This window comes from Triticum aestivum, chromosome 5B (assembly GCF_018294505.1).
Source record: "Triticum aestivum cultivar Chinese Spring chromosome 5B, IWGSC CS RefSeq v2.1, whole genome shotgun sequence".
In the NCBI taxonomy this organism is placed as follows: Eukaryota; Viridiplantae; Streptophyta; class Magnoliopsida; order Poales; family Poaceae; genus Triticum; species Triticum aestivum.
The window spans coordinates 355,274,019-355,288,232 of NC_057807.1; the positions used below are offsets into that span (position 1 = coordinate 355,274,019).

The following is a 14,214-nucleotide window of genomic DNA, read 5'->3' on the forward strand; positions in this document are numbered from 1 at the left end:
GTTTTATCTCCTGAGGAGAGCTTGAACCTGGTAAACTTTGTGCCCTTGTTATCATCATCCTAAGGCATCTAGCTTAGGATACCATACCACGGAATCTACTGGATTTAGCTCTGATGGTGGTGGCCCATAGAAGTCGTGCTAGGTGATTGTCGCACTTCAATGGGAGTTCGAATCAATGCTCAGATCGGCTCTGACATGATCTTTCCGCTAGGGCAGATGTTCATCTTTGGCGGTGTCACCCTTGTCATCAACTCAACCGGCCATCTCTGCTAGGTCAAATCCTTTGCTCCAGACCAGATAGTGAGATTCCAGAACAAGGAGTACGTCGCGGATCTCCGTAGAGAGCTGGTCTTCACGGGTTTGTTTCTCGCCAGATCCAGGAGAAGCATGAGCGCTCACCCCGGGCCCGATGTGAGACCAGGCCCTAGAAGAGCGTGAGAAACCTATGCCGGGATTGATGTTAGATTGGATCCCGAAGCCACTCTCCTTGAGCATGATGTCATACTCGTCCCCAGAAGAACGTGAGAAACTTGTGCCGGGATCAATGTTAGATCAAGTCCCGAAACCGCTTCCCCTGAGCACGATGTATGAATCTGGCCCGAGAGGAGCAGGAGAAATCTTTACCCGATCAATGTCAGATTGGATCCCGAAGGCGCTTCCTCTGAGCCCAATATCAGATCAGGCCCGACAGGAGTGTGAGAAACTTATCCTAGACTTGATGTTAGATTGGATTCAAGAGCTTGCTAAATTGGATTTCTCGATCTTAGTGTTAGATCAGATCGTGGAACTCCCGGTGGGAGTCAATTTTTTTGACCCACCCACCACCCATCTTATGGCTAACATCGAAGATCTTACCGATGTCCTCTAAGGAACCACTAACAAGGTCGATGATGTGGAAGAGGAGATCAGCGAGCCAGCTGATAGTCAACCACCAGCCATTGTGCCCTCATGCAAGTGGAACGAGACCTCTATGATATCTACATGGTGGATACGTCAAATGCAATGGCGATGGCAATGACGATGGCGATGGCCAGAACAACGCGAACAACAATGACGATGCCAACGAAAACAACGGTAATGCCCCCAAGAGCCTTCTGCCCAAAGTGTCACTACATGAGGGGTAGCCGGACAACGAGTTTGGCCCCTAATACGAGAATATCCTCAACAATCACTTGACAGCCCGTGCCACGACGAATTCGGAGAGGCTTGCCAGGTCAGCCAAGAAGGTCACTAGGGACCGAGAAGAGTTGCTCGCACGGGCTCAGTTTTTCGAAGGTTGTTGGCAACAACTCCTCCAATTCTAAGAGGACATGAAAAACAAGAAGAAAACAATAAACCCTCTTTCCCCTCCCGTCCTAGGTTGTATTCCATGTTGTAACATCATCGCCCACAAGTCTCGAGCGCCGCTGCCAGCCGCCATGACCGACAAGACCGACCATGCCCAACCCTCTCGCCTCTGCTAGTGATACACATTTGTGCTCCCAATTAGCACTAACATGTTGTGTGCTGCCAAGTAGCACCAACATATACTCCTTACATGGATGTGCTCCCAACTAGAACTAACATGTGCTCTCTATGTGGACTAACCTATGCTTTCAACAAGTATTACCTATGCTTTCTATGTGTATGTGCTCCTAACTAACACTGACACGTGTTTTCTCCACCAAACTAATTGATACTTAAAAATTGAAGAAAATAAGATGAAAAAATAATAATCAAGGAACCGCAAAAAAAACACCGGTGAACCTCACTAGGCAACTCCCATCCCGTGTCGAGCGCCTCGCCCGCTCCTCTAGAGGGGGCGAGTCTATACCTCGCTTATACCAAGTTGGAAGCCGCCCTCCCCGCAACACTCGTACATGGGCCAGGTGACCCACATCTTGCGATCAAGGCCTAAGCTCGGGCGTGTGTAGGTTAGTTAGTTTTTCTTCTTCTTTTGTTCGTATTTTGAAACTTAAAATTACTTCTAGAAAACCATGAAATTGAATTATTTTAACACATATCCAAAAAAGGTTCACAAAAATATATGTGGAAAAACATTAATCATGCATTTAAAAAATATTATACATGCAAAAAAAAGTGTTTCCAGTGTATCTGAAATTTGTACAGTGTGTATGAAAAAGAAAGGAGACATCAAAATATATATTTGAAAAAATGTCAATCAAGAATTTAGGAAATGTAAGTGCGGTGTAAAATTTGTTAGCATAGTTTCAAAAATTGTTGATAGCACTGAAAAAACATTGAAAGTGTATTTAAAAATGTTTCACAAATATTCAAAAAATTGTTCAAAAACATGTGGTTCAAAATGTTAATCATGCATTTAGAAAATGCTTAACGTGTATAAAAAATGTTTCAGGTGTATACGAAAAATCACAATGTGTATGAAAATCAGTAGACATCAACACATATATTTGAAAAAAGGTAATCATGTATTTATTTTTTTTAAATGCATAAAGAAATGTGACCAATGTATCGGAAAAATATTAAATATGTATTATTTTTTGGGACAACAAAACATTTATTCGAAAGAAATAATCATGTATTTGAAAATGTTTACAATTTTATTGTGTATGAAAAATGTAGAATGTATATGAAAAAGTAGACATCAAAACATATATTTATAGACATGTTAACCATGTATTTGGAAAATGTTAAACATGTATAAAAATGTTCCTGTCAGATACAAAAATATACTCTCTCCGTCCCACAATAAGTGTCTCAACCTTAGTACAACTTTGTACTAAAGTTAGTACAAAGTTGAGACACTTATTTTGGGACTGAGGGAGTATGTATATAAAATGTAGGAGTAAAATGCAAGCGCAGTCCTAATTCTTTTCTGAAAGTGTCACTTGAGTCCTAATTCTTTCAAAATGCATATTTGAGTCCCATATCTTTTTAAGTTGTTCATTCGAGGTCCTAATCTCGTCTGACCGCCGCTGACCAGTGCCATGTCGACACCAGAGGGCCCAGGCGGGAGTTTTCCCGCCCCTGGCGGTTGGGCTTATATGTAATTTGGCCCCTAATTAATCCGTCCTTCCCATTCCCTCGTTCCTAGGTCTCCTCCACCCCGCTCTGCTCCCTCTGCCGCCGCCCAGCGCCATGTCCGCCGCCGCTAGCTCCTCCGCGGTGAAGCGCCACGGGAGGAAGTTGCCTGGTCCATCGCGGTCATCCATGGCCTTGGCAGCGCCGTCTCCACCACCGACATCTCCATCGAGGACAGTAGCTCATTCGGTGCAGCCGTCGACGGGGATGCTGCCGTTGGTACTTTGCCCTAGCTGCCGCATTCGATCTACAATTCGTCTTGTGTCAAAATCAGAGGCAAATCCTGGCAGGATTTTCTACAAATGCCCCAATCATCATGTAAGATTTTCCCTGTCGATTTGATGTTTGTGTGTTCTTGTGTTATTTTTTTGCTGAACTTTGTTACTAAATTTGTGTCAAATTCCACCAAATCCTTGTCAACATTATTATTGGGAAGATGGACCAGACAACTATTATGATTTTTTGGTGAAAGGTGGGTACATCAGCCATGGATTTAGCAGTTTTGATTCGGTTGGTGTCATTGCAAGTGAAGAAATAGATGTGCAAGAGGAATGTGCAGTACACTTGCAGAGCACTGTTGAGACTGTGGTGAATGCAGATGTAGTGAAGAAGATGAATGAGCTCAATTTTCTTTGTAAGAGTATTCTCAGTGCACTTGTTGTACTGATTGTAGTAGTTGTGTATGTAGGTTTTAAGAAGTGATGTGGTAGTATGATGTATCCACTGTCTTGGGTCAATTGCACCTCTTCTCACTGGAGCAGAGCCGCCGCCGTCAATCCCCTGTTTTCGCCAGACAGGGAGAGGGAGAGGGAGATGGACCGCAAGTGAAAGTGATTTAGGATTAGAGGGTTTTTCTGCAAATATACGCGGCCAGTCGTTATCCCGCCTAGGCCCTCTGGTGTCGACGTGGCACTGGTCAGCGGCGGTTAGACGAGATTAGGACCTCGGATGAACAACTTAAAAAGATATGGGACTCAAATATGCATTTTGAAAGAATTAGGACTCAAGTGTCACTTTCAGAAAAGAATTAGGACCGCGCTTGCATTTTACTCTAAAATGTAGACATCAAAACATTTATTTGAAACTTTTTTGTTACTGATGTATTTAGAAAATTTTGAACATTTAGCAAAAATTATACTGTATACAAAAATGTATAATGTATATGAAAAGAATGGTAGACATTAAAACATATATTTAAAAAAATGTTAATCATGTATTCAAGGAGTAGATGTCTCAAGTTTCGCTCTAGCCTTTGACATGATCGTAGATAAGACCCTCTTTAAAAATAGAGAATCACATTTGGTGACTTTTAGTATTGGTCAACACTCTAGCCAGATTGAGTTCATCGTCTTGAGAAGAGAAGAGAAGCGTGCTTGCCTAAATCGTAAGGTGATACATGGAGAGAGTGTTGTCTCTCAACATAAGCTTGTGGTGGCTAATTTCCGGTTTCGGATTCATGTCCAATGAGATAAAGCACACCAAAATCGCTAGAACAAAGTGGTGAAAGCTCAAGGTGGAGGCAAATTAGGCTTTCAAGGAGAGGGACATTAAGTAGGGCCCTTGGGAGGAAGGAGGGGATGCAAACAATATGTGGATGAATAGGTGACTTGCATCTGTAAGGTGGCTTTAGAGGAGTTTGGAGTGACCAGGCGAAGTAGAAGCAAAGCTACAAATAGCTAGTGGAAGAACGATGATGTCCAAAAGGCTATTAAGGAGAAGAAGGATTGCTTCAGACGCCTACACCAGGATAGAAGTGTAGACAACACAGAGAAATACAAGTTGACAAAAAGGCCGCAAAGAGAGTTGTGGGGTGAATCAAATGGTCGGGCATATGAGGACCTCTACCAGCACTTATACATGAAGAAAGGTGAAAAGGGACGTTTATAAGATACCCAAGATCCAAGAGAGGAAGATGAGGGATGTCAACTAGGTCAAATGCATCAATGATGACGAAGCAGTTCAGTTCCTGGTGAAGGATGAGGAGATTAAGCATAGATGGCGGGAGTACTTCAAAAAATTTGTCAATGAAGAGAATGGGTAACTCTACCATTGGGTCGAAGGATTCCTTTGATGATACCAGCATGCGTTTTGTGCGACGAATCCAGAAATCTAAGACCAGGGAGGTTTTGAAAATGATGAAAGCATCCAAGGCGATGGGCCCTACTTGTATCCCCATTGAGGTGCGGAGAGGTTTTTGAGACATAGTGATAGTTTGGCTAACTAAGATTTTCAACATCATTTCTCAGGAAACAAGATGCTAAAAGAATGGAGGCAGAGTATATTAGTACCAAACTTTAAGAACAAGAGGGATGTTCAAATTTGTACTAACATAGAATTAAGCTGATGAGCCATACAGTGAAGCTATGACTGAAAGTCATTGGGCACCGCTGAAAAATGACAAATGTGACCAAATATCAAACTAATTTCATGTCCGGGAGGTCGATCATGGAAGCCATTTTCTTTATACGACAACTTATGGAGAAATACATGGAGCAAAAGAAGGACCTGTCGATGATGTTCATTAACTTGAAGAAGGCCTACGATAAGATGTTGCGGAATGTCAAGTGGTGTTACTGGGAGAAACACAAAGTCCCAAGAAAGTACATTACCCTCATGAAGGACGTGTACGATAATGTTGTGACAAGTGTTCGAACAAGTGACGGCGACACTGATGACTTCCTGATTAGAATAGTACTACACCAAGGGTCAGCTCTGAGCTCTTATATTATTTTTCTTTGGTGATGGATGAGGTCACAACGTATATACAAGGACATATCCCATGATGTATGCTCTTTGGGGATGATATGGTGCTAGTCAATGATATTCGACCGGGGGTTAATAGAAAGTTAGAGCTATGTAGACAAACTTTAGAATCAAAATGTTTCAAACTAAGTAGAAATAAAACTGGGTACATGAGGTGCGGTTTCAGTACTACTAGGCACGCGGAGGAGGAGGTTACCTTTGAAAAGCAAGTGGTACCTCATAAGGACACCTTTCAATTTGGGGTCAATGTTTGCAGAATAATGGCGATTTGACCCACAATGTTGTATGTTGTTGGGTGTTGACCAAGGCGACATGTCCAACACTGGAGATGTGCATATTGAGATGGATGTGTTACTACACAAGAAAGGACCGGGGCCAAAATAATGATATACATGAGTGAGTTGGGGTAGCATCGATTGGAGAGAAGCTTGTCCAACATCATATGAGATGGTTTGAGCATATACAACAGACCTCCAGAAGATCCAGTGTAGGGCGGATGGTTAAAACATGTTGATAATGTCAAGAGAGGCTGGGTGTAGACCAAACTTGACATACGATCCCTAAAGAGAGACCTAAATGACTGAAATATCATCAAAGACTAGCCATAGAGAGAGGTGAGTGAAAGCTAATTATCAACGTGCCAAAACCATGAATTTGTTTTGAAAGAGAGAAGTCCACTTTACAACCCTGAACTTACCACTCGGTTTAAGGTTCAACCCTCAACTTTAAAACCGGTCATTCTACACCCCGAACTAACTATCCGGGCCAAGAATCAACCCTCCACCCGGTTTTGATTCCCTAGAGCGGTTTTGACTACTTGACTACTGACCGGGCACAACCACGTCAGATTTTTGACCCCTCTCTGTTTTGACATGTTTTTTGCCCTGTCCTCTCTCCCCCGCTGGCGGCAGCAACAACAACAGTGGCACCATGCATACTTGTGCAATGGTGAACAAGAGGAACCCCCGTGCTTGCTCCGCTGCCATGCGTACCCCCATGCTTGCTCTGCTGGTATGTGTGTGCTCCTGTGTATCCTGTCGTGTGTGCTCGTGCTACCTTTCTTCCCAGCAAGCGACTGCGTGGGATGAGTAGTACAACGAGCAGCAGCCGAATGAATCGGCAACAGGAAGTGGGAGTTGCACCTCCTGCAACCAGTTCGCACTCCCGATAAAAGACCACGGTAAGCGATAGAGCAGAGCCAGCACTCGCACAATGATGGCCCACTATTCATCACATGACCACACCAGAACAACGCCCGCACGACACCATGCCCGCTGCACTATCGAGGAAGGGGTGGAGCAGCTCGTCGTCTCCATCCTCGACAACCCCAACATCAACCGTGTCATGCATGCGTCTGGCTTCTCAATCTCCCAGGTCAGGGGGAGCGTCGAGGGTGTCGCCATCTTGTCGTATTTCACCACGAGGGACCAGCAAGGCGCTAGGGTGCTGCCTGTTTGAGGTACGAGTGCTCTTGGTCCCGGACTTCCACGGCGGAGGTGGCCGTCGGCTGCTCTGCGTCATCGACACGGAGGCGGGACGACCTGGAGGAGCGCCAATCGGCTTCTTTACACGCTGGTTGGAGTGTGATTTTGCAGTTTAGCCCTTGGACACTCTGTTAATTTGGCGCATGTGTGACCCTGAGTGACATGGCTATGTTGATGGCGAAGTCAACTCGGTCAAAACCAGATGCGTCAGTGAAAACCGGCTTTACTCACGCCCATGGTTGAATTATGAACGGTATTGAAAGTTTAGGGTGTATAGTAACCGGTTTTAAAGTTCGAGGTTGAATATTAAACCAAGTAGCAAGTTGAGGGTTGAAAAGTGGACTTCTCTCGTTTTGAAATCTTGTGGGTTCCAGCTATAGCTTGCCCCAACTTATTTGAGATTGAAGACTTGTTGTTGTTGTTGTTGTTGTTGTTGTTGTATACCTGATATATATGAAAAAAGTACATATGTGTAGGAAAAAAGAAGAAAAAACCAAAAGAAAACATGAAAGAAACAAAAAAAAATCAAAGAAGAAAAGAACAACAAAAACAAATAAGAAAAGGAAAAACCTAAAAGCCAAAGAAATAGCAAAAATATAGTGTACCAAATAAAATCAATGAAAACCTTAAAGAGAAACACAGGAAGAAAAAAAAACAAGAAAGAAACAAAAGAAAACCCCAAAGAAAAACAAGAAACAGATGGGACACAATGAAAACCAAAAAACTCATAAAAACACAAAAAAGAAAAAATAACAACTAAAAACCAGACAACCCGAACCATTATATACAACCAAAAACCACCAACCTACACCTACGAAAGCAACTACCGAAAGGAATGAGCGAAAGCAATAAGCTAGTGCATACCCCCTCTGTCCGACAGAGTTTGTCCCCTCAAATGGGTGTATCTAACACCAAATTAGTGCTAGATACATCCATTTAAGAAACAAGTTTGAAACAAATTTTATCGGACAGAGAGAGTATGTGCGGGCACTGCATGCGAGGGGAGCTATCGTCTTGCTATAAGCGAGATATAGCTCCAGCGCTCTAGCCTAAAAAAAGTTCCAGCTCTCTGTAAGTACCATGTGTAGGCCAGCAACGGGCCTCTTTTCTTTTCTTTTTTTTTGCTTTTTGAAAATCAGCAACGGGGCTTTGCGTGACGTCTGGAAGGTGTGTGACAAGGCCGGCCTACAACCTTGGTTAGGCAATCCTTTGCCTATGTAATCAACTTCCGCCCAGCCCAGCCCTCCCTTCGGTCAATTTGAAATCAACCCACGAGAGATTAAGCTGGCAAGGGCCCAAATATACAAGCGTGCTCTGGTCTCTTCCTTCGCTCTGCCGTCACCGTCGCCGCTTCTGCTCGCCGCCGACCTATGGATCCCACGGCGCCGCAGCGCGGCACCAAGCGCCCCCTGCCCGCGACCGCCGCCGGGGACGACGACGATGACCGCTCCGCTCTCGGGTAAGTCAACCCAACCCCCTCCCTCCGGCCTGACCCCTATCCGTTTTCTCCCGTTCTCCCCGGTACCCCGCGTTAGGGTTTCGCGCTCCGGTTCGGCTGATGTTTTCCATCTTTTCTCCTGTCAAGGGACCGCAAGGTGCGGTTCCCCAAGGGGAAGAAGGCCAAGTACCGCGACCCTGCTGCCGCTGGCAGCAGCGGGGAGGGGGGCGCCGCCGCGGAGGACATCGACGAGCTGATGAACCCCGAGCTCGCGGCGGTGAAGCGAGCGCGACGGCGCCACCGCAGGGACGGGGACGACACGCAGGGCACCGCCAACGTCAAGGGCTTCGAAATGCGCTACAAGGTATGCAGTGCCATTCCTGCCCTTGAGTTTCTTCAGAGGGCTTGATTTCTTATGTGGATCGGATAGTTAGGATTCTTATGCAAGTGATTGTAGTCTTGTAGTTTCTATTTTCTATGAAGTCTCGTCGGAATTTACAAGCTGCCATATGGCCATATGAGGCAGCATAACTGCCCAGATGATGTCTAGGCAGAATTGGAGCTAGTTGATGCTATACTGTGTTGTCGTGCTACTTTTAAATGCATTTTTCTCTCATGGCTGCGACCAATTAAACTATTAAAGTATGTCAATTATGGATATTATTTGGTAACATGCCAACTTGGTGAAATTGCCCAGTAACTCCGAATGATCTGTATTTTTTGTGAAGCTTCTGATGGAAAATTGCAGTCCTGAGGGCATTAAAGATAAAAATAGAGAAGGTGTTTGCGTTTATGTGTGGCCACTGGTCTAGCAAAACATCTAGTGATAATGTAAAAACAGGAGCAAACACCAAACAGAAAAAACTAGTGGCATAGACCAGGCCTCTACCAATTGGTTTAGTATCTATGGTTAGATTACATAAATTATTAGTTGGGCATTTATTTGGTTCATGTTGAAGCCGTGGGCCTATGTTAAAGGATTAGGGCATCTCCATTGCGTAGGCGCTTGTATAGATGTTTAAGGATTAAAAATTAAAAAAACACTTCCTAGCGTTTGCGTAAGAGCCTGACTTTCCAACGCTGAGATGTTATGGGGCGCTAAGCCCCTCACTTAAAATCAGCCCCATGTCAACTAGAGCGCCTGCTGCCAGACTTGGCGGCACTAGCTAGCAGGCGCCAGGAAAAATTCTCCCAATGAGTGAAACATCCGAGATTAGGATCCCAACGTCCGTCCTTAGCGTCGCGTTGTACGTGCCCTTAGTGTTTCTTACGATGCACATTGCTCACATCTTAGCACGTTCTATGCAGGGAAGGATGCAGTTTTTTTTTACATAGTTTTGGTAAAAAATGAACTTGATTATTTTACTATGCTTTTCAACTTACGACTGAAATATTACATAGCTGCTCTTTCCTATTGCTTGGCTGTTGTATAAAATCCTGTGATCATGGCTTTTACTTAGCCTTTTTAATATTTTGACTTCTAAGCATGACAATATATTTATACCCACACTTTGCCCTGCGTATCATTGATAGTATGATTATTAGGCATAAGTTTGAAGCTAACCACTTTGCTATCATTGTCAGATAACACAGACTTTGATGTTCAACAGGACGACGCCAACTTTATCGATGATGGTATTGAGATAGAACCTTTTAACTTGGAGCAAGAGAGGGAAGAAGGATACTTTGATGAAAATGGGAATTTTGTGGAGTTTGCAAGAGGCAACGATATGAAGGTATGGTCTATTTTATGTTTATCGTCTTGGATGTTGTGCATGAAGTTACAATCTGTCAATTTGGTGACGCAATCACCTGTTTTGTACAGGATGCCTGGTTGGATAATGTTGAAGTAGACACCAAATTTGCTGGAAAGGTTCAAAAGAAAAAAGGCAAAGAAGAGGAGTTCCAGGACCTTTCTTCTGATGATATTGGAAAGATAAAAAGGAGAATAGCAAACATGCTTGAACCAGCAGAAACGGTATGTTCAATTGCAGCTTCTGTATAGCTTTAACTTTAACATTGTGATAGTTACAAGAGGGGCACAAGGTTCCCTTGTTGTATTCTTGGCTTACCAGCAACATCACTAGAGAAATGATTTAGTGAATTAGTTTAACTGTAGTCTCAAGGTACTTGGTGACATAAACCTGGCAGTGTGTTACTTTTTACCCTTACATCTTTGCTGTATGGATAATCAATCGAATTGCACTGCATGTCTGTAACGCACAACCCTATTTGTACTTATCATGTCTATTGGAGACTGAGGGAAGCATGCTCTTGATATGCTCGTGTGCTGCAGTATCTTCTCTCAATGCCGAGGTTATAAACTTGATTTGTAACAAATTAATCCAGAAACTATTGCATTTTTTGCTTCACGGTACTTCTTGGATCATATGCTTTTATTACAGTTTGTATGCCAAATGTTAAGTAAAAAGTGTGATACAGTTATAACCTTAAGAGTATGTGGTACACTTTCTTTTTACCTGGATACAGCTTACAACCATGTCTGCTATGTCACATTGTTGTTGAATCTTTATAGACCTGTAGCAAAACATTGTATGAGTCAAAACCTACCATGAAACAAAGGAAACCATGTGAGACTTTTTTCTGTTAATAATACACTCATGGGTTGATTGCATGTTAAATCTTTTCTTGAATGGTGTTCTGCCAGATAATTCAGGCTTTGAAACGATTGAAGAGCACATCTACTGACAATCGTGGAAGAATGACTGAGGGGACCAAGCGCATATTTGATGAGCTGACAGAAGCTGCTATGAAGCTAATGGAGAATGGGGAGTACAGTATGTGTTCCTTTTCTGTTTAACTTTTTTAGTTTGTTAGTTTTTAAACCATTCATTAATCATTTTGGTATGGCAATAACCTTCTGATGATCTGCATTCTTATATCATTTTTATTGTCCTGGTGTAGATGTATATTCAGATGATCGGGAGACATTTGTACGCGAGGCTGGTTAGTACCTCCCTTATTACTAACTTATCCATATCTTCTTTTTCTTATCACCATGTCTCACTTCTGATACTACCACATGTTCCCATTCCCAACGTGAAAACAATATTGCATTAGTGTTACTAGTCAAAACCCAATAGGCGACAGTTAAAACGAACGCTATATGAAATGTGTGTGCTTAACGAATATGCTTGATATCAGCTATCACCAATCAGGTACCAGTTTTGTGACATTGTTTCAGTAAAAGCTTGCAAGTTACATAGGTATGCTACATTTTAGGTTATGTCTATTTCCAACAGAAACAGATCCATCTGTGTTACTGCAATTAATACATAATACATGAAACGAATATTTACCACCCATTTGAGTCCATTCCCCTGCTTGAATGGATAGAAGTACTTTAGATGGTTCGTGCTACTGCTATCATCTATTCTGGAGCTAGCACCATTGTCCATACAAGATGGGTGCTGACATAACTTAGTCAAGCTAACATGATGGCTCATTAAACAAACACACAATATATTTTCCGCATTCAAAAGATGACCCACCAGTAGATGAACTAAGAATCTACCCAGCTTACAAAAGGTGATGGTAGAAAATGATAAGAAGCAGATAGAGCCTGTTGGTCTAAATCCATGCGGATATTTGCTACTTTTATGAATTGTCTTGTAGCTGCATTAGCATTGTGCTTTTTTATGCTTATTGTAAATTATTCCTTAATATTGTCTCAATGGGGATCGCACCTGATTGCATGCTTCCATCATTTTGCCTTTTGCAGAGGGTTATGAACGTCTAGCACGTGCTCGACTTGGCATACCAGAAGTTGAAGAAGATATATTTGCAGACGCCACAGAGAGTGGCCCAACTACCACGCCCTTACTGGAGATGGACAGTGGTCCTTCAGCTGCCAATACCTCTGCGACAACTGCTATAGCAGATGATGATGATAGTAACTTTGACATGTTCGGTGAAAATGACGACACTGATGTCAATCCTGATTCTGATGCAAAAACTTTAGATTCAGGTTGCAATCCCGAGCCAGTACCACAAGATGCTTCTGGAACCTCAGGTGCTGAAAGTAAGCTATTATCTCAGTGAATTTCATGCTCTCTCCATTTTTTTATCAAGAATCATGTCTGTACTTATTAGCAACTCTTTTGGTTATTCTTGCAGAGGCTGGTAATGGAAGTGCGGACTCAGATTATGTCTACGATCCATCGTCAGGGTAGGTTATAGATCTTACTTTAGTAATTTGCTGTAGTTATACTCTAATTATATAATAATTATATAATTGTATAATTTAGTTCTTCGTTACAGCAAGAGATATGTAGTTAGCAGCTGACTGTTGTACTGTTGAAATCATCACTTGCGTTGATTATACTCCCTTTTTGGTTTTCATGCAGTTACTATTACAGCAACAGCACAGGCTATTACTATGATGCTGCATCTGGGTGTTATTGCGCTGCATCTACAGGAACCTGGTATTTCTTTTTGTGTTTTTCTTTCATTCACAATCAATTAATGTTTCTTTCTGTGTGTCTGACCACTTTTTTGTGGGTGCAACAACTTGCTTACTAGTACGGTTCCCTTTTGGTTAGTATGTTTGTTGTAATTACAGTATGACCTGCTTAGAGGAATTGAATACCGTGGAATAATTGTGATGTGGATGAAGTTATCATGTTCACGTGGGCGTTATCCAAATAGGGGACTAGATCATGGTAGTTAGGATTGGATCCTTGAATCTTAGTAGCAAGTTTGTTATTTCTTAGTGTAGTTCTGGTTATCCTGGAATGATCCGAGGTTCATTGCAGTCATTTTCGGTTATAGAGGAATCACTTATTGTTTTATTTCAGTGATTTTTCATTGGGTTGCGTTGTACTCCCTCCGTTCCTAAATATAAGTCCTTCTAGAGATCTCATTTTGCTCCGTATGTAGTCCATATCGGGATCTCTAGAAAGACTTATATTTAGGAACGGAGGGAGTAATGTTTATCTAATTTCATCATAATGATAAAGTGGATGAGCGTGATTCCAGGTTTACTGCCAGTTGCTCTCAATTGCTAGCCTGTTATTTTTTTTTTTACATGTAACATGTGTCCACTTAACCATTGTAATAAAAGATGTACCCCATATATAATAAGGGTGTATCCCATATGAAAAATAGCTTGATTTTAGGCAAGTAATAACTGATCACTGCTAGTGAAGCATACCTAATTACCTCGAGCATCCCAGTATCCCTGAGCATTTCAGCTCGAGTTGTTTTTTGTTTCTAATTTGATGCATGGCCAGACCATAGAACTGCAGAATGCGTCCAACAAAGCTTTTGACACAAGAAATATCCAGAACATAAGGGAAAACTAGTTTTGTCGGTTTGAACAGGACACACTGGTTTGTGGAAACGAGTACCAGATCCAAACTGTGCTGTTACCATAATCTCATGTAACTGAGTGATGGATATGCTGGCTCTGCAATTTTCCATTAATAGAACAAAGTTGCTTGTTGGCATCCATATCATATAACTGCA

General features: G+C 42.5%; 1 protein-coding gene across 2 annotated transcripts in view; it reads left to right on the plus strand.

Moving 5' to 3' along the window:
- The first annotated feature begins 8,508 nt into the window (after nucleotides 1–8,508).
- Nucleotides 8,509–14,214, plus strand: part of LOC123111832 (CD2 antigen cytoplasmic tail-binding protein 2) — a 6,748-nt gene continuing 1,042 nt past the window's right edge. The window contains exons 1-9 of one of the 2 annotated variants that reach the window (XM_044532707.1): nucleotides 8,509–8,748; nucleotides 8,875–9,091; nucleotides 10,338–10,463; nucleotides 10,553–10,705; nucleotides 11,396–11,525; nucleotides 11,653–11,694; nucleotides 12,470–12,769; nucleotides 12,865–12,916; nucleotides 13,095–13,172. In XM_044532707.1, coding sequence (XP_044388642.1) covers nucleotides 8,660–8,748; nucleotides 8,875–9,091; nucleotides 10,338–10,463; nucleotides 10,553–10,705; nucleotides 11,396–11,525; nucleotides 11,653–11,694; nucleotides 12,470–12,769; nucleotides 12,865–12,916; nucleotides 13,095–13,172 — 1,187 coding nt within the window. In that variant the 5' untranslated portion in view covers nucleotides 8,509–8,659. The remainder of the gene's footprint in view (nucleotides 8,749–8,874; nucleotides 9,092–10,337; nucleotides 10,464–10,552; nucleotides 10,706–11,395; nucleotides 11,526–11,652; nucleotides 11,695–12,469; nucleotides 12,770–12,864; nucleotides 12,917–13,094; nucleotides 13,173–14,214) is intronic. The other variant, XM_044532708.1, reaches the window with a different exon arrangement.